General features: G+C 41.4%; 1 protein-coding gene across 5 annotated transcripts in view; it reads left to right on the forward strand.

Moving 5' to 3' along the window:
• The window catches only part of LOC122613201, a 39,298-nt gene extending 11,749 nt beyond the window's left edge, over window positions 1–27,549 (forward strand). For 2 of the 5 annotated variants that reach the window (XM_043787273.1, XM_043787301.1), the window contains 6 exons: window positions 18,215–18,321; window positions 20,066–20,162; window positions 24,856–24,993; window positions 25,144–25,771; window positions 25,874–26,509; window positions 27,089–27,549. In XM_043787273.1, the coding sequence (XP_043643208.1) occupies window positions 18,215–18,321; window positions 20,066–20,162; window positions 24,856–24,993; window positions 25,144–25,771; window positions 25,874–26,509; window positions 27,089–27,261 (1,779 nt within the window). In that variant the 3' untranslated portion in view covers window positions 27,262–27,549. Of the gene's footprint in view, window positions 1–11,952; window positions 11,998–18,214; window positions 18,322–20,065; window positions 20,163–24,855; window positions 24,994–25,143; window positions 25,772–25,873; window positions 26,510–26,939 lie in introns of all 5 variants that reach the window. The other 3 variants (XM_043787265.1, XM_043787282.1, XM_043787291.1) reach the window with 3 other exon arrangements.
• The last annotated feature ends 178 nt before the right edge of the window (window positions 27,550–27,727 follow it).

Genomic DNA, 27,727 nt, shown 5'->3' on the forward strand with positions numbered 1-27,727 from the left:
GGCCAGTTACAACCCAACGATCCGTGGTCCAGCATCCCCAGCTCGGAGCTCTCATCTCCAATTCTGTCTGCCGCGATCCACACTGTAATTTTCAATTTCATTTCGAGATCTCCGGCTTGACGTTTGTTTTTTTTTGGCCGCCAGCAAACGTCTTTTGAGCCAACTTGATAGGAATTCAAGCCGCGTACTGCGGAAAAAATCACATACATCACATATCACACAGGGAAAACGATCGAGTTATCGAGTGGCTGGAGAGCTGGTGTTTATTTAAGTGGAGTGAATAGGGGGAAAATTATGATTGATATGTGAATGTAGAACCGGCGAATGGCAATCGATATCTTAACTAGGCGCTGCAAGTGGGTCATTTGTATGAGTGTGATGTCAGAACAACCAGATTGAATAATAAAGAAATATCAAGAGCACTCCATCACATAAAATTCCATAAAATAACTTATTTTGAACCCAAGACAGACTCGTCTTCGATTAGCAACTCAGACACGCAAGTTCTGTAATTAACATTTTGCCAACGGCTGGCTGTCTATTATTTATATATTCGCCACTAAAACAGAGAGGAAAAACAAAAAAAAATTACCAACTCCACATGGCTATTAATTATGGCATCTGCTGTTTGATATGCGGGCAGCTGCTGAAAGTTAATGAAATTTTGCGGCTCAGGCTTTTGACTTACACAAAACGGCTAAACGATATCAATCAAATTCCCTTCTTTTTATGTTATTACATGATTCGATTTATAGAGCAGAAGAAGGAGAGTGCAAAAGCCTGCAAGGCAAACAGGTTTGTCCCAGACAAACTCGGCCGCAGGAAAATAAATGGCTGTAAAAAGAATGGAGGGAAAAAAAGTAAAGGCGATGGAGTATAGTAATATCCCCAATAATGCAGCAAAATCTCTACGAAGCCAATTTATATTGGAGTGGCCAACGAAGCGAGAGCCCTGCGACATAAAACCGAATGCAATTCAAAGCCAGCTCGAAAATCATATTTTATATTCGCTCTATATGTATCTATATACGTATGACCCTTGGCGATGCACTCTACAGATAGATGATATGCGACATATAAATCAGCAGCGAAAACCCGAATCCTGGAGAGCGGAAGTAAAATTTGGAAAACACATTGGAATAGGAGCAATGACAGACATACACAATCTGACAGCTGCCGTTGGAGGGAGAACAATGGATTGGATTGGACATGGCTATTGATATTGGTACTGGGTATTCCACTTGATTTCTTCTGCACTTTTTTCCCCGCTTTTCCCTTTGTTGACCCGACTGCAATTGTCCCTGGGAATCGAACTGAGGCCACAGATGAACTTTTGTTGCATTTTGGGCCTGGACCCGGGAATGTTTTCCTTTTGCCCGGCGACATCTGACGTTCGTTCGAATGGTGAACGGCAAACGAAGAGGAGTTGATTCAGCCACAACTCCACTGATATTAATTCTGTTTACCTTGATGACTTCAGCTGGAGGGGCACACACAAAGGCAGACTGCAGTGGAACTTTGGCCAGCCACATGTTGTTCGTTTTGCGCTTGTAAATATTTAATTGAAATCGATACGTGGCGCCGGAGCACAAAGTAGTTTGTCCGGCGAAACAACTGCTCAGAATGGGCAGATGACGTAAAATTCTAGTAAACTCCAGCGGCCCTGACTATTTGGTTAAATTTAATTAGAGCCCCCGCTGCAACTGAACTTCCCAGCGGCACCTTTCATGCCACCCCAACTCAGCCACTTTTGTTTATTGGTCTTCCAGCAAATTAGCGGCCTGACCTTAATCACTTAAGAGTTTACATAATGCCAGCAGTTCCACAACTGAAATATATATACCGCCCCGAGTTCGGTGACGCAATTAACACAGAATTTTGTATCTTTGTATCTTTGGAAATGGCATCGCCAGAGTTTAAGTCACAAAACTTGCACCAGCCACGATAAGATAAAAACTCCAACGATAAGTTTGTGCTCGCATGTCAAGCCAAAATTAGCGGCAATCGAACACCACAAAAAATTAGCCAAAAACTTAAACAAATTTTTGTTAAAGTAGATCTCCGAGTTTTTATTTGGCCACGCGCTCAAACACCAAACACTGAACACTCACAAAAAATAGTTTAACCTTTTTTGGGGGTGAGCAGCCAAATATGGAAAAATTACTCGACAAATATTTCAAGTTTGGTCTTATTTTTTATTTGTTATTTTCCATTTGTTTATTGATTTCGTTTGGTTGTGGGCCGACTTTGGAGGCGACATTTAAAATGTTCGCCTGTCAGCTGGAATTATTTCGGAGTTATTTATGGCGATGATTAGACCTTGTGAGCTGAAGAGATGACTTCAGAGGAGCAGTGATGTGCCCACCAGCAGGTAGAATGGAGTATGTTCTTCTCTTTTTTCAAGCACATTGAAAGTCTGCCACTTCCGCCTTTCGAAACTCATCTATTAATTAAGAAAGCCGCCATCGGATCGAAGCCCCCAACCAATTACAAACGCCACTCTCTCATCGGCCGCGAACAATGCAACGCTTTGTTGCCACTCAGGGTCAATGTGTTGCACGTTATGAGTTATGTGTTATATGTACAGATATAGGAGTGGTAACTGTGTGCTTATGCCATTCGCATTATCCATCCAACGACAGACGCCTCTGACATCAGAAATCGAAGCTCGTTTCCCTTTTCCCATCACACGCACAAAAGGATCCAACTTCAGACACTCTATTTAATGCTAATTACGTCTTTTTGAAGAGACAAGTGCAACGATCTCTATTGGTTCCCAGCTCTAGCATTTATTTGCCGGGTAATTAAGGCGCCTGTCTGGCTGAAAAGAGTTCGCCAACCTCGAATGAAAAATATAAATAATTTCGCACTCAATTAAATGTCCCACACTTATATACACATATAGATATTCTTGTTCCGCTTGGTGATCCGGCTGCATTTGTTTTTTATTATATCTCGCACTTGACTCATTTTCACAACAAATTGACATTATTTTTTTCCCGATTTCCTCTATTTCTAGGTAAGTTCTCGCCTTGCTCCATCTTCCGGTGACGTGAGTAAGTGGCAAGCTTTTCATCCTAAGTTCAGTTTGTGGTTCCTCGATTGCCTTATCGCCGTGAGTAATGCCCCCTTGAAGTTCTAAGTGATCAGCGAGAAAGCACTTTGGTTCATATCACTGGGATACCATTACTCCTTCAGACTCAGACCTCAGACCTCAGATGTATCGCGTGAATGTGGCTCGCCGCCCTCCAGTTTGTTGATGTTTTTTTCCAGTTTTGATTTTTGATTAATTGGGCGGTGTGAGATAACCAAGCAGGAAGTAAATTTGTGGGCTCAGCAGGCATGCAAGTAAAACTAAAATGAAACAGCCCGTCGAAGGTGCTCCACATGTGAATGATGCACTCGAAAGCAGAAGCTTCGCCGATCGTGAGAAATGAGGAAATTGGACAGTGCTGATCAGCAATTATTTCCTGTTCATAATAGAGAAAAGAACTAGATTTGATGGGAAAACATCCGTTTGAAAAGAAGGCTTTTAAACATCTACCAGATTTTCCGATTTCACAGGTTGTTACCGCTCTACATTCAAATTGTTGAAAACAAAATGATTTACACTTTGAAAATCATGTAAATTATTGTATAAATGTCTGAGTTATTCTATGATGAATCTTTTGAAGTTTCTAAGCCACGCTCAACAAGTCCGCGACCTTATCTCAGATTAATTCGAGCATTTACCAGACTTAGTCGGCAAAGCGGCAAACTGGCTCCATAACCAGCTTCCTTATTTGTCAGGTTCTTATCTCAGTCACTGTCTGTCACTGCGCACTCCTCAGCATTTCAATTAGGCGCCAACAGTCGTCCCAATTCACCGGCTACGCAAGGAGACCAAACCAAGCCAAGTCGGAGCTAATTTCATTAGCCATCTAGTCTGGTCTTTGGACACACTTTCGTTCACACACGGCCTCCGCAACTTCGATCCGTTCCGATTGGATTCGATCCGCTGCGACCCTCGGCTACTTTCACATACTAGTAACTGCACAGAGAAAAATATAGATGGCTTGTAAGCACACATAAGAAGATCATCATTCGAAATTGGTACTTCCGTTTAATAGCTTCGAATATTTATGGTCAACAAAATATTCTGGGATTGTTTACTTTTAACCAAATGGAAACTATCTTTACTTTACGACAGCAGATTGTTTATTGAAATACCCAAAAATATAAAAAAGCACCAATATATTTCATCTGTTATATACTCTTTATTTTAATATATTGAAATCGCTGCCAAAGTATTCATAATATTTGTGCTTTTTTCCGTGCCTCTGCCTCATGCAATCGCGTCTTCCATTGACCGTCCGCGCACACGATCTTTTTGTGTTGATTAAAGAAGACGATTCGTGGCTTTTGCAAATTACTTTCATTTTCTGCACAAAAGTTGCTGGCTCGGCTTTTAGAAATTGCCGTGGATGTGGCTGTGGAGAAAATGCCTTGGCTAACCAGTCATTGACAAACTGTCAGCCAAAGTCGAAGTTGTGGACACACTGAGGATTAAAGCCACCTCTGCACCACCACTCCCCCTGGGAGGTATTCAGTCTGAGTATCCGAGTGTCTTAGTATCTCAGTATCTTAGTGACTGAGTACAAGTATCTCGACTGGGCCTAAGTGTGTCATGCAAATTTTCCAGCTGCTCCGCTTGTAATTTGATATTGTCATTAGTTTGGTGTGTGCGCACTCGACTGTGGAACTCTCGGCACTCTGGGCTTAGCTTCACCCACTTGGACAAGGAAGTATCTTTGTATCTTTTCCTTCTCTTCTCTTTTTTTTTGTTTTGCTCCATGCGAAGCGCTGCACTTGACAGCGGCGATTATGTTACTTGCGGTAGCTGCTGGGCGTTGGTAGGTGGGTGGTGGGCTTTTGCATTATGCATGCCATGACGCTCATTAGTGCGGCTTGTTGAAGATGAGAAAGGGCAGTAAAGTGGTGAAAATGTGGGGGAAAAGCGGTGGAAAGGTTGTGGAAAAGCGCTGGCAAAGCGGGGAAAAGAACAATAGCACTAAATTGCCCTCAAGGCAAACTGCTCTCTTTCGCTTTAAATTAACTGGAAAAATGTAAGCGTACTCACTTTTGGAATTCCATCAAATCTTTGGCACTTCGTGTTCGCCATCGTCAATGACAAAACTTTTAAATGGTACACTTTTGAGCGATTGCAACAGTTTCCCACTGGCATGCCACTTAACTCTAATGTCAAATGTCAGTTTGCTATATTTCACAAGAACGAAACTTTCATTCTAAATATATCCACACTCGCCGAATGATTTTGCACAGCCATAGAAATTAGCTCTTTAAATGAAGAATGACACTTTTAGTGCCCCTCCCGGGTTAAAAAAAGTAAATACTAATACATATATGCCATTTGGGGGGAATTTCGGAAGAGGAAATGGGGAAAAGGGGATAAGGGGGAGGTGAGACAAGTGTTGACAGTTGCTTGATGGCGCTGAAATGTGAAAGCCAAGTGGGGAAAGATACTTTTTGACAGTTTCCTCACGGAGATACAGTCGGTTCAGACTCAGAGGATGGCAAGTGTGTGTTTGGTAATTAGTTTTCATTTCAGGCAAACCGCCTCCGAAATTATTATTTGCAAGTGGGCATTTTAAAGGGGTAATAAAAGTATTGTTATTATATGCTTACATTTAAACTACAAAGTAATATTCTGCTTGTGTGTTTCATATACGAACACTCTGTTCTGAGATTCAAAATAAATGGTTTTTTAGTATTTGTACATGGGGTAAGGAAACTTGTTTAGTTTTTAAGCTCACAACCAACTTGTATTGCGCAACGAAAATAAGTTAATAATTTGATCAGGCTGAGAAGAACCGTTAAAAACGACTGAAAAGTGAATAATAGAAAAAGCGACACAATCAACAATGGCAACGGCATCAAAACATGAATTTTACGATAAACTGACCTATCAGGCACAACAACTCGACTATTTGCCCACTTTACGATTGGCCACATTAATGAAATTTATTCACTCCGATGTCCGGAAGACCACAGCGAATGGCGAATGGCGCAAAGAAATCGAGGGGAGATGGGAAAACCATGAATACAAACCGCAGGCATTTTAATTTTTATGTTTTAACATGAAAAACGCTGTGCAATGTCAACCAGCATCAGGCGCTACAGTAATTTGCATCCATCAGATACAGTTTATTTTTGGTGGCCGCTTATTAAAAACTCACAAAAAAAAAGAATGCGGCAAAAATAAATTTAAAAGTTGCAATTTGCATACAAATCACGTTTCGGATACAAATTGTATTTTTGATTCGCAATAAGCAGAAATTTCTTGAATGAACTTGCGTCACTTGTTTTGCTTCGGCTGACGGCGAACTTGCAGATACGTAGATACTATAGGTAGATTTGCGTATTTGGGAAAGATCATCTGGTGATTCACTTGTCGCTCGACCTGACCGGCAGACAACTGTGAATGAGTAAGCTCACTCAGCTCGTTTCATGCAAATTTATGGCAGATAAAAGCACTCAAAGAGCGCGGCAAGAAGAACGAGATACTTTCGCTTAAGTGCTGGCTGCTATTTTGTGCTGGAACTATATCTAAATTATCGAGCAGCCAAGTCAATTAGTCAGCGAGTGGGTAGGACTGCCATGAGCCTGGTAATTGTTTCAGATACATTTCGCAAGCAATAGATACGGGATTAAACGGGCTCAGCTCGCTGGTGGGTATATTTCTCAATCTGGTGTAGAGTTCGGCCTCTGCGGAATTCCAACTGGCATTCTGCTGTAAACGTTTCATTTTTTTGTTGAACAATTAATTTAATTAAAATTTACGCTTATGGCACATTTTAATTACTGATGAAAACAACTGTATGTTGTGGCTCCACTTCAAGCCAAACAAACGCATCTTTTAAAGACCAACAGCTCGCTCCTGGCGACAATCTGCTTTACACAGAAAACAAATATTTGGAAATCTGTATCTTCCCCCAAAAAATCCTCAAGTGTTCCTTTAGCATTAAAGACTTTTCCTTCCATTTCGTAATTATATGAAAAACGACAATTGCAACAGTCTCAAATTTGAGCTCGAGTATGCCGCACCCTTTGCACCCATCTTCAAACTTTTTCTTGAGTAATCGTTGCCCAAGTAGTTGAAGATACTCATTGTGATAAAGGCCAACACTAATTTGGTTTTGTTTCTGTTCCAGTGGCAGTGCCATTATGCTTTCGTGATTTCGTGATTTCATTCATAATTTTCTGACTCTGACACATTTCCAGATAGCCCTCGAGAAACTTTCCCAAGATTTTGTTTTGTTTATACGAGCGTATTCCAAAATTTGGCAATGTCTTTGAACCCATTTTGAAACGTGTTAATGTGCATTTGGGCTTCTCGCCCGCTGTCCATTACGAAATGGTATATATGTATAACTCTGAATTCAACTTCAAATCCGAGTCACAAATTCAGCTCTCTAGCTTTTCTCAGACCGAGCGCTTTCGCAAGTGAAATTGTTGGCACAGCCAACGAAAAGAAAACCGAGTTGAGCACTCTGCGTTTGGCTTATATACATTACATTTTTTGTGCTCTTTAATGGGGAGTATAATTTATTTTTTTTGTTTATTTAGCTTGCAGGGGGTTTACTTGCGTTTCTGTGTTAATTAGATGAGTCCACTTTTTCCGCTGTAACTGCTGTGAAGAGGGTCAAAGTGGAACTAAGCTGGGTTAATTACAAAACTTTAGAAACTACTATGTACTAGGTGGCCGACTAGAAGTATAATTGGACAAGCTGAATGAAATGCCAGAATCCCCATTAAATTCGTTAGGTTATTGAAGCCCTGAAGGAATCGCTAGCATTATCCGATTGACAAAACAGCAAATTGCCATTGTTTAGATTTGCTGACTAATGGATAAGAACCTCGATTCTTTGAAGAATGGTTTATTTCGGCATGCAAAAGTGTCAAACGGCATTTGTGTGGACCAATTCTTGACATTGACACCAACATCCAACAGCCAACAACCAACAACTTTTCCCAACCTCAATTACAATCAATCACACATGGTGTCTGTTGGTCGGTCAGCTGGCCAAATAGCATTTCTGGCCCAAGTCCAACTGAAACCGAAGTCGTGCGTGTTTTGTTCGAAAATTACAATAATGATGGAGGCCATTCATTCCACTCCTCACTCCTTTTGGCCTTCCTTTGGGACAAACCAAACAAAACCAGGACAAGTTGGTGCAAAAATTTCATTTATCATAAACTTTCTGGCCCAGTCCAAGGACCTTCGCCCGCTTTTGTGTGTGATAAAAATGACAAAGGACTGTCGTGGTTAATGATGATGATGCCGCCCGGCAGGAGGCCAGCTGATAAATCTCTGGAGCCACATGTTTCAGTTACATCCACTTGTTTTGCTTTTCCCAGCCAAGATTTCACTCTCTAGGCGAGTTATTGAGCACAAAAGCGGTTGGGAGCTGCCAAAGTCGTTTTCGCCACATTTGAAACTGTCACTCATGAAGCGCTTGACCAGTTTTTCATTTTCGTTCGGCGGAAAAGCAACGAGTTTTCTCGCCGCACAAGAAACCACAAATATTTGTGTATCAATTATTAATGTGCTGCCATGTGAGGCGGTTAAATTAGGAGCAGGTTTGGTTTTTCGATGGGCGTTGATTGCAAATTTATGATGCCGGAAGTCCTTGCAAAGTGAATAAAGTGACACTATGCACTAAGCCACATTTTATGAAAGTAAGACGTGCATATACTACGTATGTAGATGAAACCATTCATCATTTGCCTTGCATGTCGTTTGGCTTCTCCGTTCTGTACATGTCCCACTTGAAGTATTTCCCGCATTGCCACAGCGAATGAATGAGAATCAATGAAGCTTACAAAATATTTACCGCCCATTAGCACGTCATAAAAAGGGGCGGGGCTATGTATTTCCCACACAACCTTGCCCCTCGGATGACGAGGGTCCTTCAAGTACCTACGCTAATAAGCAAATGTTGGGAAATACGAGACTTCTTTACTCAGCATATGACATATGCGACAGGCGGTAAAAACAAAAGCACCAGAAGAACACATGTAAGACTTCTGTTTGGCATACCAAGGAATGGAATATATACATACTTATATCTTCCTGAAGCGTAAGTAGTATGGCTTTGATTGGCGGAAGTGCTGGCAGTTTTAAGGGAAACCCGCCGAAGGTTCTTGACTTGGTCTTTGGTGGGTCGGACCACCCTCAATGAATTTGCCAGACAGCAGGACGGCAAAAAAACTGCAGTTAATCTATCGTAAAACAGAAAATTGTATAAATATATTTAACTACAGAAAGTCTAGAAACTCCCTTTAAGAAATCAATAACAAACTAGTGGCCAGAACTCTTTGCACTTTAATTATTTATAAGTAGTTAAGAGCCAGCGCTCTGTGCAAAATCACTTCCCTACCTGCAGGATATGGCAGCCGACAAATGAGGGTACATTTTCTTAAGAACTGCAGCAGGTGCTAGGCGACAGGCGTTCATTAAGAACGTATCCTGGCATCCCGTAGATACGCAGATACTCGGATACATGTGGGTGTGCGCCAGTCTGGATCGCAAACTGTTCGTCAGACGGTGTGTCTCTCTTTTCAATCTTTTTGTTTCACCCAACCCCGTTCTTTTCTTCTTTCCTTTTTTTTTTTTGGCATGCATTACCCTTAATGAACTCAGGACCTCGAGACAATGTCTGGAGTAGGAAGTTTACCTGCATCGAGGCAGCTACCCGGGCATTAGTGCCTGAAACCGGGCGCTATTATAAATAATTGCACAAGAAAATAGGTAAAACAGTGCAAAGTTTCCCTGCCACTGGCTGTTGACAATGGTCTGGATGGGATAGGTAGAGGTAGAGGCATAGAGGTTGAGGCATATACACCTGGCACAGTTCTCACGGCCCCGGGGCAAAATCGCTGGGCTTGTGGGCACACCGACTTGTGTCTTTTGTCTGGCGAAGATTGGGATCTGATCGGATCGTATCGGAGCGGAAAGTGGGCGGAAGAAGAAGTAGGAGGCGACAAGGCCAGCGACAAAGGTGTAAATCGATGATAAATGGAAGGCAAAATATTCAAGATCAATAATCTAGAGGCGATCCATTTTAAAGAGACGGAAGTTCAGGCTCAAAACAGAATTCTTAGATGAGAATGAGTTTACTTTCCATGGCCCAGAATAGAAGAATAGAACATAAGCATGCTTAATCTGAAATGCAGCACAATTTATGAGTATTTAATATTTACTATTTAATTTACATAAAGCCACTTTCTTCTGATTTAATATGTTGTATACTTTAGTTTCTTAGTCGCTTAATAACACTTTACATACTCAAATCAATAAATAAATGCACAGAATTCTTAGATATTATTCTCGGTTATTCTCTTCCAATGAAATTGTTTTTTAAAAATCAAAATATCCCATTTAGCTGGCAGACACCTTTCAGTCATTTTCGCCTAATCAAAACAAGTCATAAAATTGTTCACGGTTTTTTTAAACAAAAGTGTGAAGCTCGAGAAATGATTGACAGCGCGCTTAATTGAAGCGTTGAACCTGAGAGCAGAGAGCTGGCCAAAACATGATGGCCCAAACATGAGTGGCAGTGGAAGGAGGCAGGCTGGCTGGCTGGCTATCTGCTGATGGTTGGTACTCCTAGTTGGCTGACCTGGCAACAGCCACAGCCGTGACAGAGATGTCTCTTGTCATCAGAGCGCTCAATCAAACGAAAGTCTAGACGAGTGTGACAAAAGCGAGTACTGAAAGTTGGCTAACTAACTGGCTGGCAGGCAGAGCTAATTTGACTGAGCGGGCCAGGAAACGGAAGTGGTAGTGGTAGTTTTAGTGGTAGTTTTAGTGGTAGCTGGATGCATATCTGGACACATATGAAGATGGATGGACTTGTGGCCCAGCTTTGCAGCTTTGCAACTTTGCAACCCACCTGCCGATCCATCCAGCAACTCAACAATTGACAACTGGCAGCCAATTTGGCTGCAGAGCCACAAAGAGCTGTTCAAGTCGGCCAACATTGAGGGAATTTAGTTTGCGGTTTAGACCAAGCCCCTGCTGAAGCGAACATCTTGTTAATATTGACTGGCTAATGTACTTCACACCTTTGTTTGCGCTGTGAATCAGTTGCGAGTCGTGCCAAAAGTAGCCAAAAGATTCACTCTGCTTCAGTCGATGCGCACATTCACTTCCTCGTCGTGTGTATTTAGATTGCTCATCAGTAAATACAAAATTCTAATTTACATAAACAATTAAAGGCAGCGAAGCGAGCGAAAACAACAAGACCCGAAATAACCACCAGAAAATTTCAATGCAAACAAAACAAAGATTATTGCACTTGAATGCGGCAAAAGGCGAGAGCGAAAGCGAAAGCAAAAGCCTGCCCGGATGATAGTGTATTTATAGAGTGCGTCGTTCGTTAATTGTTTAATGCGACCATTATGACATTATTACTCATACGCACTGGTGAACGCCTGACCTTAGCCGGGTGTTGCCAGTCCGCCAGAACGAGTGCTCCATCGCCCACACTCGATCGCGATCATAATGAACACAAGACACAGCTCTAGTGACAAATAAGTCGCTGGCACACTTGACTGTCTCGATTTTGCTAAATGAAACTCGTTTTTGTTGCTCCGATCGGATAAGCGGCGTCATTTATATATATTTTATCAAGCGGACTTGGAATTTTTTGAACAAATTTATAACATAATCAGAAAACGCAGGTGGTTTGAATAGAACAGTAAAATATTCTTAAAAACTCTTCTGGCACTTTAAGCATTTTAATCCGCTAATAAAATCTCAACGCATTGTTAGAAATACTCGGTGTGCTGTTTAGTCTTTGTGTAAATGGATTAATATTTATAATAAGGCCTAATCTTTATTTTATATCAAATGCACTACAAAATGTGTCTTTCTTTTTCCCCTTCCAGGTGAGTTGCAACAAACAAACCAATTGGCTGAATTTCAAGCAAGACGTAAGCGAAAACATTACTTTTTCCTGCCCAGTTTTCTGTCAGCTTTCCATTGAACTACCAATTTCAGCAATGAATAGGTGCCGCTAACTTCTCAAATGTAGGCAGCTTATGGCCAGGGCCAAAAGAACGCTACATTGTGGGGGTAAACGTAAAGAAAAGATGTGAAAAAATTCGCTGGATTGCAGTTTTGCAGTTTTCTTGGTTTCTGGCAGGCGTGTCAAGAAAGAAAGAAATACCAAAAGACTGCGAAAAATACCAGAGCTGTCGCTCGCATGTGTTGCACTCGCTACGTGTTCATGTTAAATGTCATAATCAGGCATGGCAAACAACTACAACTCGCACCAAGTGTATCTAGATACAAAGTTGACTTGGACTTGGAGCCGCATGTGAGATGCTTTTTCCAGGGGGGGCGGCACCATGCTGGGCGTGACCTTACATAGTTGCGGCTAATAGATACACATAAGATACAGGAACGTGTGAAGCCAGCTCAGTTCCTCAGTTCCTCAGTTCCTTCGCCGAGAGTTGGCCATCAATTGCAGCAACTCGCACATCACCTCTGCGCACTTTTGAAGTTGTCTGAATAAAGGGAAAACCTCATGATTTTCATCGAGCCCGCATGACGCCATAGTCCCCAAGAGGGAGTTGGGGATGGGAATGGGGAAGGGAATGGGGATGGGGATACCACATGAGGGAGATGGAGGACTTGCAAAAATATGCATAGAATTTTAAAAATAAAACCGCCAGCGAATTTTGCTCTGTGAAGCATGGCAAGGTATGAATACCCATGATATTCGAATGGCAGAGTTGGCATAGATTTAAAGTAAAAGGGATATATGTATATTGTAACTATATAAACTTTGGTTTTAAAAATATTAAGGAATGGGTTTTTGGCATCTTAGGAAGACTTAAATATTCATCTCTCCATATAGTTAAGTATAGGGACTTATAATCATCTCTCCACATAGTTAAGTATAGGGTAAACTTTGTTTCCAGCAATGCGCTAATTTTTCCAGAACAAACACCACATGTGTTGCAACTTCGAGGCACCCCAGCCCTCTCCCTTCCCCCTCAGGATCAAAGAAAAAAAAGCATTTAGGCCGGCAGCCAATGGGCCAACACTTCCTGGGCCAAGTTCAAGGGCTGCTCTCGCTGCTCCTTCGACTTCCTGTTCTCCTTGCCCCGCTGCACACATGGCACACCAAATGCTCAACACTTTTTGCCTTAGCATTTATATGATTTATTTTTTTCTTGTTTTTGGCAGACACAGAGTCGCCGGGCCAGGGACACACCGAAAGTGCTGCTGAAGCTGATGGTGATGATGAATTTCTAAGAAAGCAAATCACCAGAGAACAACTGAAATTCTCGTTCTGGTTTCTGCTCTTTTATTCATCTCTTAGTGCTGCGCGGCAGGATCTCGTCGTTTTGTTATTTTTTGTTATTTTGTTGTATTTCTGGCCGTGTGAACATGGCTCGTTTTGAGGTTCTTCTTTGGCATAAAATGGGTTTTTCGGGCAGAAACCCCACTGAGAAGCAGGCAGGCGCAATTTTCCATTTCCCGTTGCCAAATGCATTTCAAAAGAGCTAGGCAATTGGAATTGAAACGCAGCTTGCCATTCTGAGTGACTGACTGACAGTCAGGCAGGCAGGCACCGACCAAAAGATAGAATGTATGTGGATAGACTGGAGGGAGTCTGCTGAAGGTCGATGGGTTGAATTGCTTGAGGAGACTGTGAGTTATGGCTGCTGAGAGCTTAGTGGAAAAGTCCACAAGTAGTCAAAGACAACTCACAAAAGATGGGATGAGTTCAATCGCATTCAGTACATTGGAAAACTGACTATCATAAAGAATAAGTTTCAGCTAATCTAGCAATTGGAACTTTTAAATTTATTATGTAGGTCAATGAAATATTTGTTCTATTTGCCACATTTGTTTTGTAGATTTAATGTTCCTTGAATTCCTTTCAAATCCATCCAACGCGAATTCTTCAGAAACTTGACCATAAATATCTTTGATGTGGCAAGGCAGATAAAAACTAATTTCTCATTTTTTATTCACGCCCATTGCCACATCGCCAGCCAGTTGCGTTTCCAGCCGAAAAGCGAGAAAAAAACATAGAAAAATCTCAGCTTTGTGGCCATGAAGGTCGCCTTATTAACACATAAACCATAAAAGCCAAAAACCGTAGGCACATGTTTGGCCAAAACAAGAACGGGCCAAACAGCACCGAAAATCTTCGTGGCCTGCCTGCTTAGAATTGCCCACATGTGTGTCACGTCACGTCACGGCAGACGACAATGCGCCGCAACAGATACTAAGATACTAAGATACTGCGATACAAAGATACACACAAACGCAGATGCTGGGGTATTCAGATACTTTTTGCATGTGCTCACGAGCATGTGTAGAACACGCACACGGCCAGACCCCTTGAACTGGGCTTGTTTTCGCCATATGTGATGGGGAAAAAATCAAATGAAATAAATGTTTAGGCGGACTCTGTCATGAAAATCTTTGCTCAACAGAATTTTGAATAGTCGTCAATGGGAGTTGGTACGTTTCGGTTCGAGCTGATCTTAGCCAAAGTGCTGTGCAGTGTTGAGTGTCAGTGAAACTCCATCGAAATTCGAATAAATAAACTTAAACCAATAACGAGTATTAATAACTGTTGGAAAGATTTCTTTATGAAATTTTAACTCAACGGAAAAAAGGAATCCATTCGTAGTTCAATTTACCTCAGAGCTAAATGATTTTTTCAACGGATTTGCATTGGGTAAGCAACTTGCAACATTAGTTGACTTTCAATTAAAACGAAACAAGTATTTGAACGTCGAACATTTCCATTTTGGTACTGCTTTTTCAATTGTTTCAACATGACTTGTGTTGGCAAATTGAATTTCATTTTCAACTACGGATTATATTTGACTTTTGCTCAACATTCACCGAAAAAAAGAGCAGACCATTGTTTTTCTTCAGTTTTTTCTGTGCTATTTTGTTGCCTTTTGATGTTAACTCATCCAACCAAAGTCATAAATACTTGCTGTGCTCTCAACTGGCAAAAGAGAAAAATATTTATTAAATAAAAAAACCAACTCCAGGCCCACCTTTCATATGCCATTTGATGCCATTTTCATTTTCCTTTTTCTTTGCCGGGTTGCCGGGCCTAACTTCCCCTCACATTTCCAGCTGTTGCACAAATTTTCACTTTGTGTGTTCTTTTCACTGAACCCGCCAACGCTGAAAGTAGTTTGTGTCTGTGGATGCGTGTGCATAATTAAATTAAAAAAGTTTTTTATTACAAAAGTCATTGACTCGCGGACTGACTGCCTTTTAAAGCGGTAATTGTTTGAAAGAGCCGCCTTTGATATTGCTTATTAATATACTACTACTGATTAATATAAGTGAACAGAAGAGAATGATCTCAAAATGCAATATACCAGCTAAACCAGGTTAAGTGTTAAATATTTGCTATATAAAGAACCTGCATAAAAGTGATTACGAGGAGTAAAACTGTGAGTTATTAGAACAAATTGTGGATTATGAAAAGCTTTTAACGGATACTCCATATATATAAAAAGTGTGGATGAACATGTGTTGTTGGCGATGACACATTTGGGCTTGGTGAACGGAAATCAAAAGTCAGATTGAAGACTTAACAATTTATAATTGTCTGAAGAGGCTGCATTGTCTGTGTTGGCGTTTTGCTGTACACGAATAGAACGGGGTGTGAATCCATCAAAATGATGATGTGTGGCGGAGATTTTCAGTCCTCATCCGCGTCCTCGTCGTTCAGTGCAACCTCAATTAAAAGCCACCATAAATGGGGCGCCAGGCAGACCGAGCCTGGTCAGGTAATTATATAAGCCCAGTAGAGTGCAATCAAAAAGAAATACCAGAAATATATACATTTTTTTGTTACCACTGTCTGCCTGAATTGGCGGCAAAGCAGACAGTGGAACCCGCAGCATAAATAATCAAAGTTGTTGGGGGAAACGGAATTTCTGCAATTGCAAAAGTTTTCACACACGAAAAAATGACATGAACTGCACTGGAAATGAGGGCATTAAGACACTGAAGTCATATGGGTTATATAATCACTACAGAGTTGCACAAAGACATCTTTTTACATTTTTTCCAAAAAAAAAAAAGGTTGCATCACGGAAGCTGCAACACTTCAACATTTGTTCTCAGTTCGAGTTGATTTCCTTGTCTCTTCGGTTAATGTTAAACAAACACCTGCGATGGCTAATTAAAAATGCATTTATTTATTAAAATGAGTGTTTAAAGAGCGATAAGAAATGATAATTTATCTTTAATGGTACACATAGTAAATGCAAAACAAATAGGTAGCTGAGCAGCAAGATAATGCCCGAATGAAAGGCAAATAGAGGCAGGTCTCAGATAAAGAGTTCTTTTGTACTTGCCCGAAGTTTGAGTTCTTTAGTTAGAATTTCCGCTAATTGCCAACTTTACTTCCAAACGTTAGATCCAACTTTTATGCCATTGATTTGACACAGAATTGTATTTATTTTGGCAAAAAGAAACTATTGTGTGTCTCTAAATTTTCGCCCACAGCAGTGGCAAAAATGCTACAAAATTGGGGCCCCAATTGCGAAAAGGCAAAAGCAAACTCATTTTGCTCATTAACTGCAATGGCTGGAGCACGTTTCGTCCTTTCTCTTTCCCGCAGCATCAGTCGCTCTCTTTCCCGCCTTTCCTTGGCATTCCGAGCGCACAATAGTTTTTAATGCGCCAAATTAAGTTTCAGCCGAGTTTTTTAGACGTTCCCTCCCTGCGCTGCTGCGAATTATCCGCACAAACTCTTTCATTTTCCTCCGTTTTCCGCCATTTCGGCCAGCTTTCCTCTTGACCATATTGAGCTTGAAGTTGGCTTTTGTCTGCCAACGTAGCCAACGTAGCTCGTAGCTCGTGACTAACATTAATTTGACCAGAACTGGCTAAGAACTTCATTCCATTTATAGGATAGATGCGTCGCAGCAGATAAAACAAGAAAAGTATCTTCAATTTCAGCGGCCAGAAGATTTATTGCCTCGTTTCGGGTATTTGCCAGATTTCGGCTGAAATTGTTTCTGCCACTTTGTAGCTACCCAATTCAGTTTCAGTCGCTCTTCGTCTCAATTATAATTCGATTTTGGTATCCCGCTTTTGTCAATTCGCATATAAAACGACCCGTTAGCATTTTGATAGATTTTCGCATTTATGAGTTTTTTTTTCATTTCTGTTTCGACAGTGGCTTTTGCCTCTTGCCATTGGCATTTGAGCATCTCATTTCGAATCAATTCGTTTCAGATTCGGATAGCTTTGGTTTTATGACTCCAAAATGTTTGACATTTTTCGTTGCAGATTGAGCTGGTAATTTGCCAAAGGGGTCACTGAATAAAGTTCAAATTGAGTCATTAAATGGAATTGGTCAAACCGATTGAATATTTGAATATATATAAGTGATTTACCTTTAATTTATTCCACTTTGGTTCAAAAAGAGCTTCTCTAAAACAAAAGTATTATGTACACAAATTGATCGCGGATGATCTTCTTTGACAGCTAATTTAATCTTTAGCCGCAAGAAAATATATTCAGATACAGATACAAGATAATTATGGCAAATAAACCAGGACACGGCGGGCAACATTTGTTAATGTAAAATATTGTAACACTATGGTTGATAATAAATTGCCTTAATGCTCATAAAGCCAAAACAACAAACCGCACCGGCAACAAACACAATTTATGGCAGAGTAATGGCACAAGTCGAGAATGGGGATATATGTATATATGTGTGCGACGCCAGTGGGCGGTGGGCGTGGCAGAGGGGCTAGTGGAGCCAAAGGGCGTTTGGGGTTGAAGAGCGGGGCGCAAGTGGCAGCGTTTTTAAAGCAACATTAATCATGAGCTCACGAGAGTGCCTCGCTTTCTCCCTACCGCTTTCTCCGCTCCTGGTCTATGTGTGTGTGTTTGTGTGTGTGTGTGTGGGAAATTGGCTTTTCCATGCCGGGCTTTTTAATAATTTATAAAAGAATTTACGAGCAAAGCAGCTGAGGCATAGAAGTGCGTTAACTACATGCACACAAGTATTCCCATAATTAAATTTGAAGAATGCACAATCAGCAACAATTTCCCGCTCCTCTCACTCACTCACCCACTCTCTCCCTCTCTCACTCACTCACTCACTCTCTCCCTCTCTCGTTCTCGGCTGTGCAGCAATCCTTGCTGGCAGGACGCATTCCGGTGGCCTCCATGACAGGACCCATTAAACGCGGACTGCTCTGGCAGCAAAGGGATCGGCTCTTCTCGCGCTGGAAGGAGCGGTAAGTACACTGAACCGAAAGGTTATAACTTTACAAATTTAAGTTAACTAAATAGTCAAAAAGATATCTGCAAACCTTGAGATACTTCTTACAAATAACATTTGCTGTTATGCATAATATGTCATGTTTGCTCTAGTAAATTGTTTAGCTTGCTGATTAGCTTAATAATATTATATATTTCTTAGCATTATGTCCCTGTATTTTCCCAAATTTTCATAAAATGCAATTCAAATTCGATGACCAGTTTCTTCTGCGGTCGAGTGGGGCTGCATAAATGTTAAGCGCTTTTAAATTCGCCTCCACCGCAATCTGCATTTTCTGAAAGACCAGACATGAGCGCACCACCAACCCCACCACCACCACCACCACCACCACCCCCACTGCCCCGGAAAATATGCAAATATTTTTCACAACCTGCGAGGGTTGTTAATTGCGAAAAAGGGCATAATTGACAGTGGCTGCATGCTGGCCCGTCCTTTTTCCCAGATAATGCTAATGGGGGGAAAATGGGGCTCCAAAATCCGCGGGGAGGTGGAACATTTGACAGCTCTTTTGCTTTTGTTTCCCCCCTCGAGCTGCATTTAATTGAAATTTAATTATGTTGCATTGCGATTCGGTGTTTTTGTTTCACTTTCGGCTTTTGCCCTTTTGAACCGATAATTACGTTTATCGCTTATCATTTAACAGCGCCACTTTAATTGACACTTAATGAGCAACTAAGCCGGGTATTTTGTTGGCCAATATTCGATTTGCAATTTTGCATCAAGCTAAATACGATTTATTAAGGAAATCTGAATATAAATAACGCATTAGTATAATGTTTTAAAATTTAAATAGCTCTAAATTGACATCCGAAAGTTTTTAGCAATTAACATCAGCAGAAGCTCTTTCTCCATTTTCTTAATCGATTTAATGAAAAATAACAATGCAGACCTAAATTCGCATTTATCTATATTTTTAATTCCGAATCAGCTTCATATTGTTGTGTTCAGCTTACAAAAAGACTCCACTTATTGCTTATCTTTGGCTTAGATCTCGCAGTGCATCATTATGTTGCATGCCTCCGACATTTACCAAGCCAAGCTAATAACAAAACCGATTATTATCCACGGCAAACAATCTTTTTAAGGGGAATCTCCTCCTTCTTCCATAAAACCACCCACTGAAATAAAGCGAGAAACCCGCAAGCCATTTAACTCTTCCGCAGAGTCGAACGGCAATTTTCTTGGCTCAATTTACTTGACCACGTTAACAAGCTTAACAAAATGAGAACTTCCACCTAGGAAGTGAGCTATTAGATCCAAAAATCCAACTGAAAACCAATTTAAGAATTTCTGTTCAGCTTGAGAACTTTTGGCTTGTACGCTTCATACATAATAAACAAATGTGAAATTTATGTGCATCAGCAAATGGCTGGCCACATTAATAAAGTCGATTTTCATTGCTGCAAAATAAAAAAGTAATACTATTATCGTTTGAGGAAGTCGTAAAGCCTGAAGTGCTTTTCTGCACAAAGGCGAGCAGCGGTTTTGATTTTTTGGCGCATGATTTATGATTTATTAATAACATATCGAAATGCCATCAGTGGGGAAGGGCTTAAATATCTTTTTTTTGGCAACACTTTAAGTGCCCGGATTTTGACCTTTAACTGAAGACTGTCTGCAGATATACATACATGCATTTAAAGGTCACTCCTCGAGTTGTGTGCGGATTTGTACTGACTAAAGCCAATCTCCACTTGCAGATACTTTGTGCTCACTCGTGACTACTTGCACTGCTTCAAAAGAGCCTCGGGATCGGCGAATGAACGTGCCTCGGATATGGGACAGTTTATCTTCAAGGTAAGTGGCTGGCAAACTTTAAGAATATCTAAAAAAAAAAGGAGTATGCAAAAGGTAGACAATAGAGAGTTCCTTAAAAGTTTCGAGTCCGCGTTCATATCCCCTTTTCAAAACGCCTCCACTTCAGCGAAGTGTCAAGCAAACTTTTATATTTACTGCGCATTGTGTGTAATTCTATTGCAGCCAGAAAAAGATTTATGCCCAGCATTATGAACAACCCATGAATAACCTGTTCGTGTTTTTTAAAGGGGCCTTTTTCATAGGACACACCTAAATGCCTTATAAATGAAGTCTTTTTTCGGTTGACAATGCCAGACACATCAAGTCACGTTTAGCAATTGACTTCTCAGCCAGTTAGATGAGAGCTATATCGATAGATAGCTAATCCGTAGTGGAAATCCGTATAAACTATGCCAATTGTCGGGGTATTTATCCTCTTTTTTAGTCAAACAAATCCTGATCGCAGGAGAATAAAAACGAGCGGAAAAACTTCAACTAAGCTCAACTAATTGGCTAAAACTCGCATCTACTGCATGTTAATTTGCCCCTCCCGTCTTCTTGGCGCTCCCCCCTCCTCGAGTGCCCGCCCCCTCACCCACTCCGCGCAACTTTTGCGATGAAACAAGGAAAATACGAGAAATACTAAAGGCAAACGGGCAAATATTGCACACTGGCAGCAGCGAAACTCAAACAGGAACAACTGCAACAGCAACAAGCACTGTGAAAAGCACAAAAACAGGAAAATGCTAATCGCGAAAAGTCGACGTATAAACCCTCTCTACTGTATATTTTTAAGGTTTCTGGGTAATGTTTTCAAAAATCTGAACAATCTTTATCGAGAAAAAATATTTGTATATTGTTTATGACTATGTTATAACAAAGCAAAGCAATATATTTCGATTATTTCGTAATGAATAATAAATTATTTAGGAATGAGTTCAATGTGGTTCTACATTGCTATAATACACTTTAAAGAATTTTATTTTTTGTTACTTATTTAAAATTATAATATTTACTGATTTGATCATGGTAGTTTTCATTTATTTATATTTACTTACATTTAGAGTCCCTAAAGTCAGCAATTGTTTAAGTGAGGGTATTAGACACACGATTGCCGTGAAATTGTTCATTACCTCGGCTACCGATGTGTGTTGTTGTTGCTGATGACATTATTGTTGTTGCTGCTTAAACAAATAAGGAAAATGCACACAAAACAACAACAACAACAGCGAAACAACAAATGCAACGCCACTGCAAAGAGATCATGGGAAAATTACTTCAGCGCATTTTCCCCCTCTTCAATTTAATTTTATTCTGTTTTTTTTGTTTTAAATTTGTGTCGTTTTTTCCGTTTGCTGGCGCTTTTCTGCTAAAATCTCGCTCTTAAAAGCAATGTCAATACACAACCAGCAGCAGGTTGTTGTTGTTTACAGTTTAATTTAAAATTAAAATACATTTTTCTCTCGCAAATAAAACGAAGTGAAAAACGCGCCGTTGTTGCGCGGGCAATTTTCCAAAGTAAATAAGCAAGCGTGGCAAGGGAAATGGGGAAATGGGATGTGCGGACACGGGGGAAAATAATGACATAGGTGGAACTAAATGGTGAAAAATCCCGCACCATGCGGGAGATTAACTTATCTAATGTGAGGGAAAACATTTATGAAGCAATTACGCGTAGAATTCGTTCGACTAGATACATATTACATAATTCGTTTCACAAAATTGTGGGTTTCTTTTGAAAATCCCGTCAAATTTTCCAGAAATTTTAAATGAAATAAACACCGAACTGACCTTCAAGTTAAAGACCTTAAAAATTCAACCATTTTTGGTCAGCAACACCACATCACAGACACCAACCCACCCCCACACGCGTCGTGTAGCCAAGACGCGAACCCGGAATGCCAGCCGTGAACGAGGCATTGAACAAAAAGGTGTGACAGAGAGGCGCAGCGCGGGTGCGAAAGAGAGGGGGAATATCTGAAAATGTTTGACTCATTAATGGGAGGGAAGGCGGCATCTCATTTTATCGCTTCTTTGTGCTTTCCGCGTGCTCATTGATGTTTCACTGACACTACAATGATTCAATATTGCCTCGTCAATGTAATCACCTTAATCAATTAGGCGCAAAGAGCAGCAACTGCGTGGAAAGACAGATGGTTTCAGTCAAATTATTTAATTTGATTTTAACGCCTTTTCAGTTGATTTAAAACAAACTGAAACTAGATATAAAATAACGCATAACAAGAGCTTAAATTATATTGTAAAAAACATAGAAATATTACAATGAGCATAGTTTTGATAAGAAATCGGTATATGACTAAGATGACTAAAATTAGTGATTTTTAAAGGTAACTGAGTCTTAAATCTCTTTTTCCGTATTTATTTAATAATAGGAATTAAAGAAAATACCAAATAAATTTAAAAAGAAAGCTTTTGTTATAGAAGGTACAAATTAGAAATAACATTTAGAGTTCTAAAACTCCTGCCATCCATCAGAGATTCCCATTTGCATATAGAGCACACTTAGCGCGGCAAAAGTGATGAAACTGAATTTGTCCGATTGTCTGACATCTGTGCACCTGGGGGAAATCAATCCGGCATAATTACAGGTGCTGAAAGTGCAGGGGGCTTGGGAAAATTGCTGGTATGGCTTTGGAGCTGGCTGATGGCTCGGTTCACCTGCCTGCGGGTGGGCAAAGTTTTCCGCCTCAGAATTGTGCAGTTTTGCACTTCGACAGTGATTGAAAGCTGTATTGATTTTTGTCCTTGGGGGCGTGGGCGTGCCTGTCGGGAAATGCAATTTCCGCCTGCTCAACGTTAATGAGCATTATTAATTGGGTTGCACGGCTGAGATTGGATATCGATGCTGAAGTATTTAATTATGCTCAAAATGTGAGCGCATATTTAAAAGTGGATGGTAGAAAGAAAAAGCACAGAAATTATGATGAATATTAACACATTCTGAAAGCAAAGGACAGGTACAAATTATTGAATTAAAAATTAAAGACACACGCGCCTAAGTTCAATTTCACTTTCCCAATTTGCAATGCCAAAATTCGAAGCAATGACCAATTGAGCTTCTGTGTTAGTTTTGACAGCTCATGCTGTTCAACATGTCAAAATTGAAAGCGATAGCAACAACAATGCAATTTGTTCATAAAACCCATAAATAACAATAATAAATAATAGCAGGCGAGCCAACAAGCCGATCAATATCGACCTTGAGCACATTATTTGTGAACCAAAGGTAAAACGGAAATTTGGAAAACATTCAGCCATCGATTGTGGGCCGGCACACGTTTTGTAAGAGTGAGGTCAGAGATAGGGCAGGAAATAAAGGTCGAAAAAACTAAAAAAATATATATATTTAAACAAAATATGTGCGAAAGAATACGGTGAAATTAGTAAAAGTATACATTTGTTGCAAGGTGAATTGTGTCGAACCTAACTCATCTGTAGCGTTTCCAGCTTATATCTAAAGATTTTACATTCAATTTTTATTTTTTCTGTATTTAATACCACCATTTATATTCAAATTTGATGTATTTCTTGCGTGTCACCACCCACACAGCACTTACTATATGCGTACAACTCCCAAGTGAGTTCTGATTTCGATCTTTGATCTCGGCACAAGGCAACGCCACTAAATCATCCATCAAACGAATGGGCGTTTTATGCAATATTCCATATTCCATATTCCATGTTCCATCTGCCACCGCCACTATTTATCCTAAAAAACGATCGGAATACTTTAAGAACTTAATTATGCTGGCCATTAGAAGGAGAGAGAGATGCAGCCAATGGGGGAAATGAATAACGAGGGAAAGGGGCCGCATAACTTGGCTAATTGCCACACGCGGTTGCCACCAGTGCCGCCAGTAGTGGCTCGGTCCAGCTTCTTGATTTTTCCCCTCTTTCTGGGCCTGCTGACATATTTGCCTAATGGCCTCGCATAGTTCTTGGCCATAAGCGAGCATAGGCGACAGCTCGATGAATCGCTGGCAGAGTTCAAGTTTTGCTCATAAACAAGAGCTGCAAGCTAAAAAATAAAAAGAAATTAAGTTCAATAAAAAGTTTAGCATGCTAAAAAGTTTGCGGTCCCTATAGGAAACGCAGTGGATGTAGATGTTTGTGGCACACAGCGCAGAGACCTTCTGGCCTAATGACTTTTAACCGAGTTGCAAAATGCACAGGGAAGCGGGCCACGTACTAGGGCAGAGTAAAAGGCTCTCGCTTAATTGGTGCATTATTCAGCTAAAGTTGTGGGCTCCTAAGTTGGGGCTCTCCACTTTATATCAGTCATTTATTTCAGTTATTTTGCGAACTTTGGCGCTGCAGCTAAAGAAGCTGAAAGAGAGTCATATTAAATAGTTGTCAATGGTATAATACAAAATGCACTAAATCTACTACATAAGTCTACTTTCTACTGATTAGATCTAAACTTAAGTTATACCCAAAAGTAATTAGTTATATTTGAAATCTTCTAATGAATGCCAGCTTAGCAAGTAAGCCAAATACAAATTAAACTACACATTCAAACTGCAGACCCCTTTCCCATCCAACAATTATGAAGCGCCCCACTGAGTTGTGACCCGGGCCACTCTTTGTGTTTTGCATTCGGCGGAAAAACGTTTACATAACCTTTAACTTGATTGTCTAACGCTTTGCATTGTCTTCTGCGGTTTCGCTGCAGGTCAAGCTGGTGGACGTGGAGAAGGTGGAGTGGCTGAACCGGCGCTCCTACAGCGCCATTGGACTGCTGCTGGGTCGCGAGGGTCGCGTTCTGCTCCGCTGCGATGATGGCCTCGAGGATTGGTTCGAGCTGCTGGAGGTGAGTGGCCATGAAATGGATAAATACTAGAACTATAAGCTGAAAAGCCACAGCATTGAAACAAAAAAGAGCCACCGATTAGGAACTATGATATACTCAACCATCAAACTTTAGTCAACTTGTAACTAAACTTTGGCCTTTCCCTTTTAGGAATGCACCATGACCTCCAAGGAGCGAAGACGAGCTTTGAAGATCGCCCAAGGACCCAGATCCCGCGCCTCCTTGGCGGCACCCGTTTCGCACGCCTCGCTGCAGTTCCAGCACTTTGGACTGGGAGGCACCTACTCCAGTGCCCTGGACGACTGGCTGATGACCAATGGCACTGGTGGTCTGGCCCGCCACAAGATCGGCGCTGGCAGCCTGAACGGCTATGGCGGCGCCAATCCCTTCCTGTTCTCAGATTCGGTGCCGGATCTGAGTGCGCTGAACAACGAAAACCACAATCACCACCTGAGCGGCATCAGCACGAATCACTCGACGCCGCAGAAGATCCCGCACCACAGCAATGCGAATCTCAGTCGCTACTCCAACGGATATGTCTCGGCCCAGAACAGTTTCACCCAGGCCGGCGCACTGTACGGTTCGCCCAGGAGGATCTTCATCAACAGCAGCTTCGGTTCCAACCAGGTGGTGGACGAGGAGACCGAGGAGACGGAGGTGCAGCTGAGGAGACCCCGACTGTTCCGTGGTGTGAGCGCTACTCCGGATAATGGCAACGAGCTGGACCGCGATTGGCTGTACAGGAAGCCAAGGGCGCCCACTGATATGAGGCACTCAGGTGGGTTTGGAAACGAGTGTTGGATCATGCAACTGATTCATCGTTTACAACCTTTTCTTTTCATGAATATGATATTTATATTAAATCCTTTTCGTTATTTAGTTCAACCAATGCTGCCCACTGGCGGAGGCAGCAGCATGGGGCTGGCCAAAACCGAGCTGGACTGTTCGGCCCATGATAGTGGCCTGGACACGCCCCCCTCGACGCACCGCCCCTCGAGCTATCGGGAGGCGAGCAGGGACAGCACGGAGACGAATGGCAGTTCGTCGCGAGGCACGCTGCTGAACAACTCATCCTCGCCAGGTGGCAGTTTTCGGGCGAAAAAGCTGAGCACCCAAGTGAGCAATCTCAATCAGCTGAACGCCCTGCACGGTTCGAGGTACTCGGTGCAGGATCAGCGCATCCTGAAGATGCGCAACAACGAGGAGGATCGCTGCGCCTCCATCAAGATGGCCAATCGCCTCAACCAGAATCAGGAGCCGGCCACCTACGATCCCAACCAGAATCGCTACTATAAGAACGGCAATGCCACGCCCCCCACCTCACTGACGCCCCAGCATACGCCGCAGCACAAGCTGATGATGCTGCACCACGGCAATGGGAACGGCAACGTGGGCACCCTGAACGGCAACACCAACGGCTCGGATCGGATGAACGGATCGGCCATTTTCCGGGAGCGCTACCAACATCCCGCCCTGGCCGCCATCATCAACGAGGCGCAGGGCCTCAAGTTTCGAGGTAGGTGTGAGGATTTGGATTTGTACGGGTTTGCTTGCATCACGCATCGTTCATCTGGCATGGTTATGGGATGGCTTTAGGATCGTATGTGGAATGGTTTTGAAAAACTTAATACCTGGAATGCTCAATTATTAGTTAAGATCGTTTTGTAGCATTTTTAGTTTTATATATTTTATTATATTTTACTTTCCACTTTTTTGGCTTATATGTTTTAGCTTTAAGAAGTGATTTTGTAAGCTCAAGCCATATTATTGAAAAACATCTTAAAGGATTCTTTTCAAATTGTATAAAGCGATTGTTTAATTTTCTGAAAATAAATCACCCCCACTCCATTTATCATTTGTTATCAAAAACATCTTGAAAGCATCTTGAAACCTACTTATAATGTATACTTTTTGCCACTTTACCTTTGCATGTTATCAATATAAAGAAGAGTCTGAAAATATGTGGTAAACCCACCCAAAACCCCCATTGTGCATGCTACACAAAGTGTCCAGCAAACTGGCCCCATAGTGCATGAGAAGATCGGGAAGAGAACGATACAGATACAGCGATCCCTTCCTCCACTTCCACTTGTAGAGCGGGCGTATTCGGACAGTCAGCAGCGGCGCCTGAACAACAACAATGGACCCACCCCCCAGCCAGCCTCGCCCCTCGCCCAGCGCCGGAATAATGGCGGACTCGGATCCGGACTTGGATCCGGAGTCGGAGTCGGATCGGGCGCTATATATGGCACGCCCACGCGCGTATAGCGCCTAAAGGTCTAAGGATCTAAGGATCTAAGGATCTACGGTCTAATCCAAATCAATGGAGAATTGATTGCTCCCCCACTAGTTTAATAATGATATAAGCGCTAAATTAGTCGACTTGATACAGAGTTTGGAAATTATTTGCATAGAAAATACTTCAACGAAGGTAGAGAATAGTAACTAAATCTTAACTATGTAGTAGTACTCGTAGTGTGTGTGCTCCAATGTCCAGCTTTATGTAAATGTTTAAATAAAATATACATTAGTAAAAAGCATCTTAATAAAAGATAATGCAAAACTGTCTACTGTTCTTGGGAATAAAGGGCTCAAATATCTGGGAAATACTTCTTAAAGGTTAATGCTTTGCATTAAATTGAATGGTAAGTGTCATAGATAATGCGAGGATATAGAATATATAGAATATTTAAATATAAATTCTTAGTATGTGTCAAGCAACTTCATTTCTAAA

This window comes from Drosophila teissieri, chromosome 2L (assembly GCF_016746235.2).
Source record: "Drosophila teissieri strain GT53w chromosome 2L, Prin_Dtei_1.1, whole genome shotgun sequence".
Taxonomy (NCBI): Eukaryota; Metazoa; Arthropoda; class Insecta; order Diptera; family Drosophilidae; genus Drosophila; species Drosophila teissieri.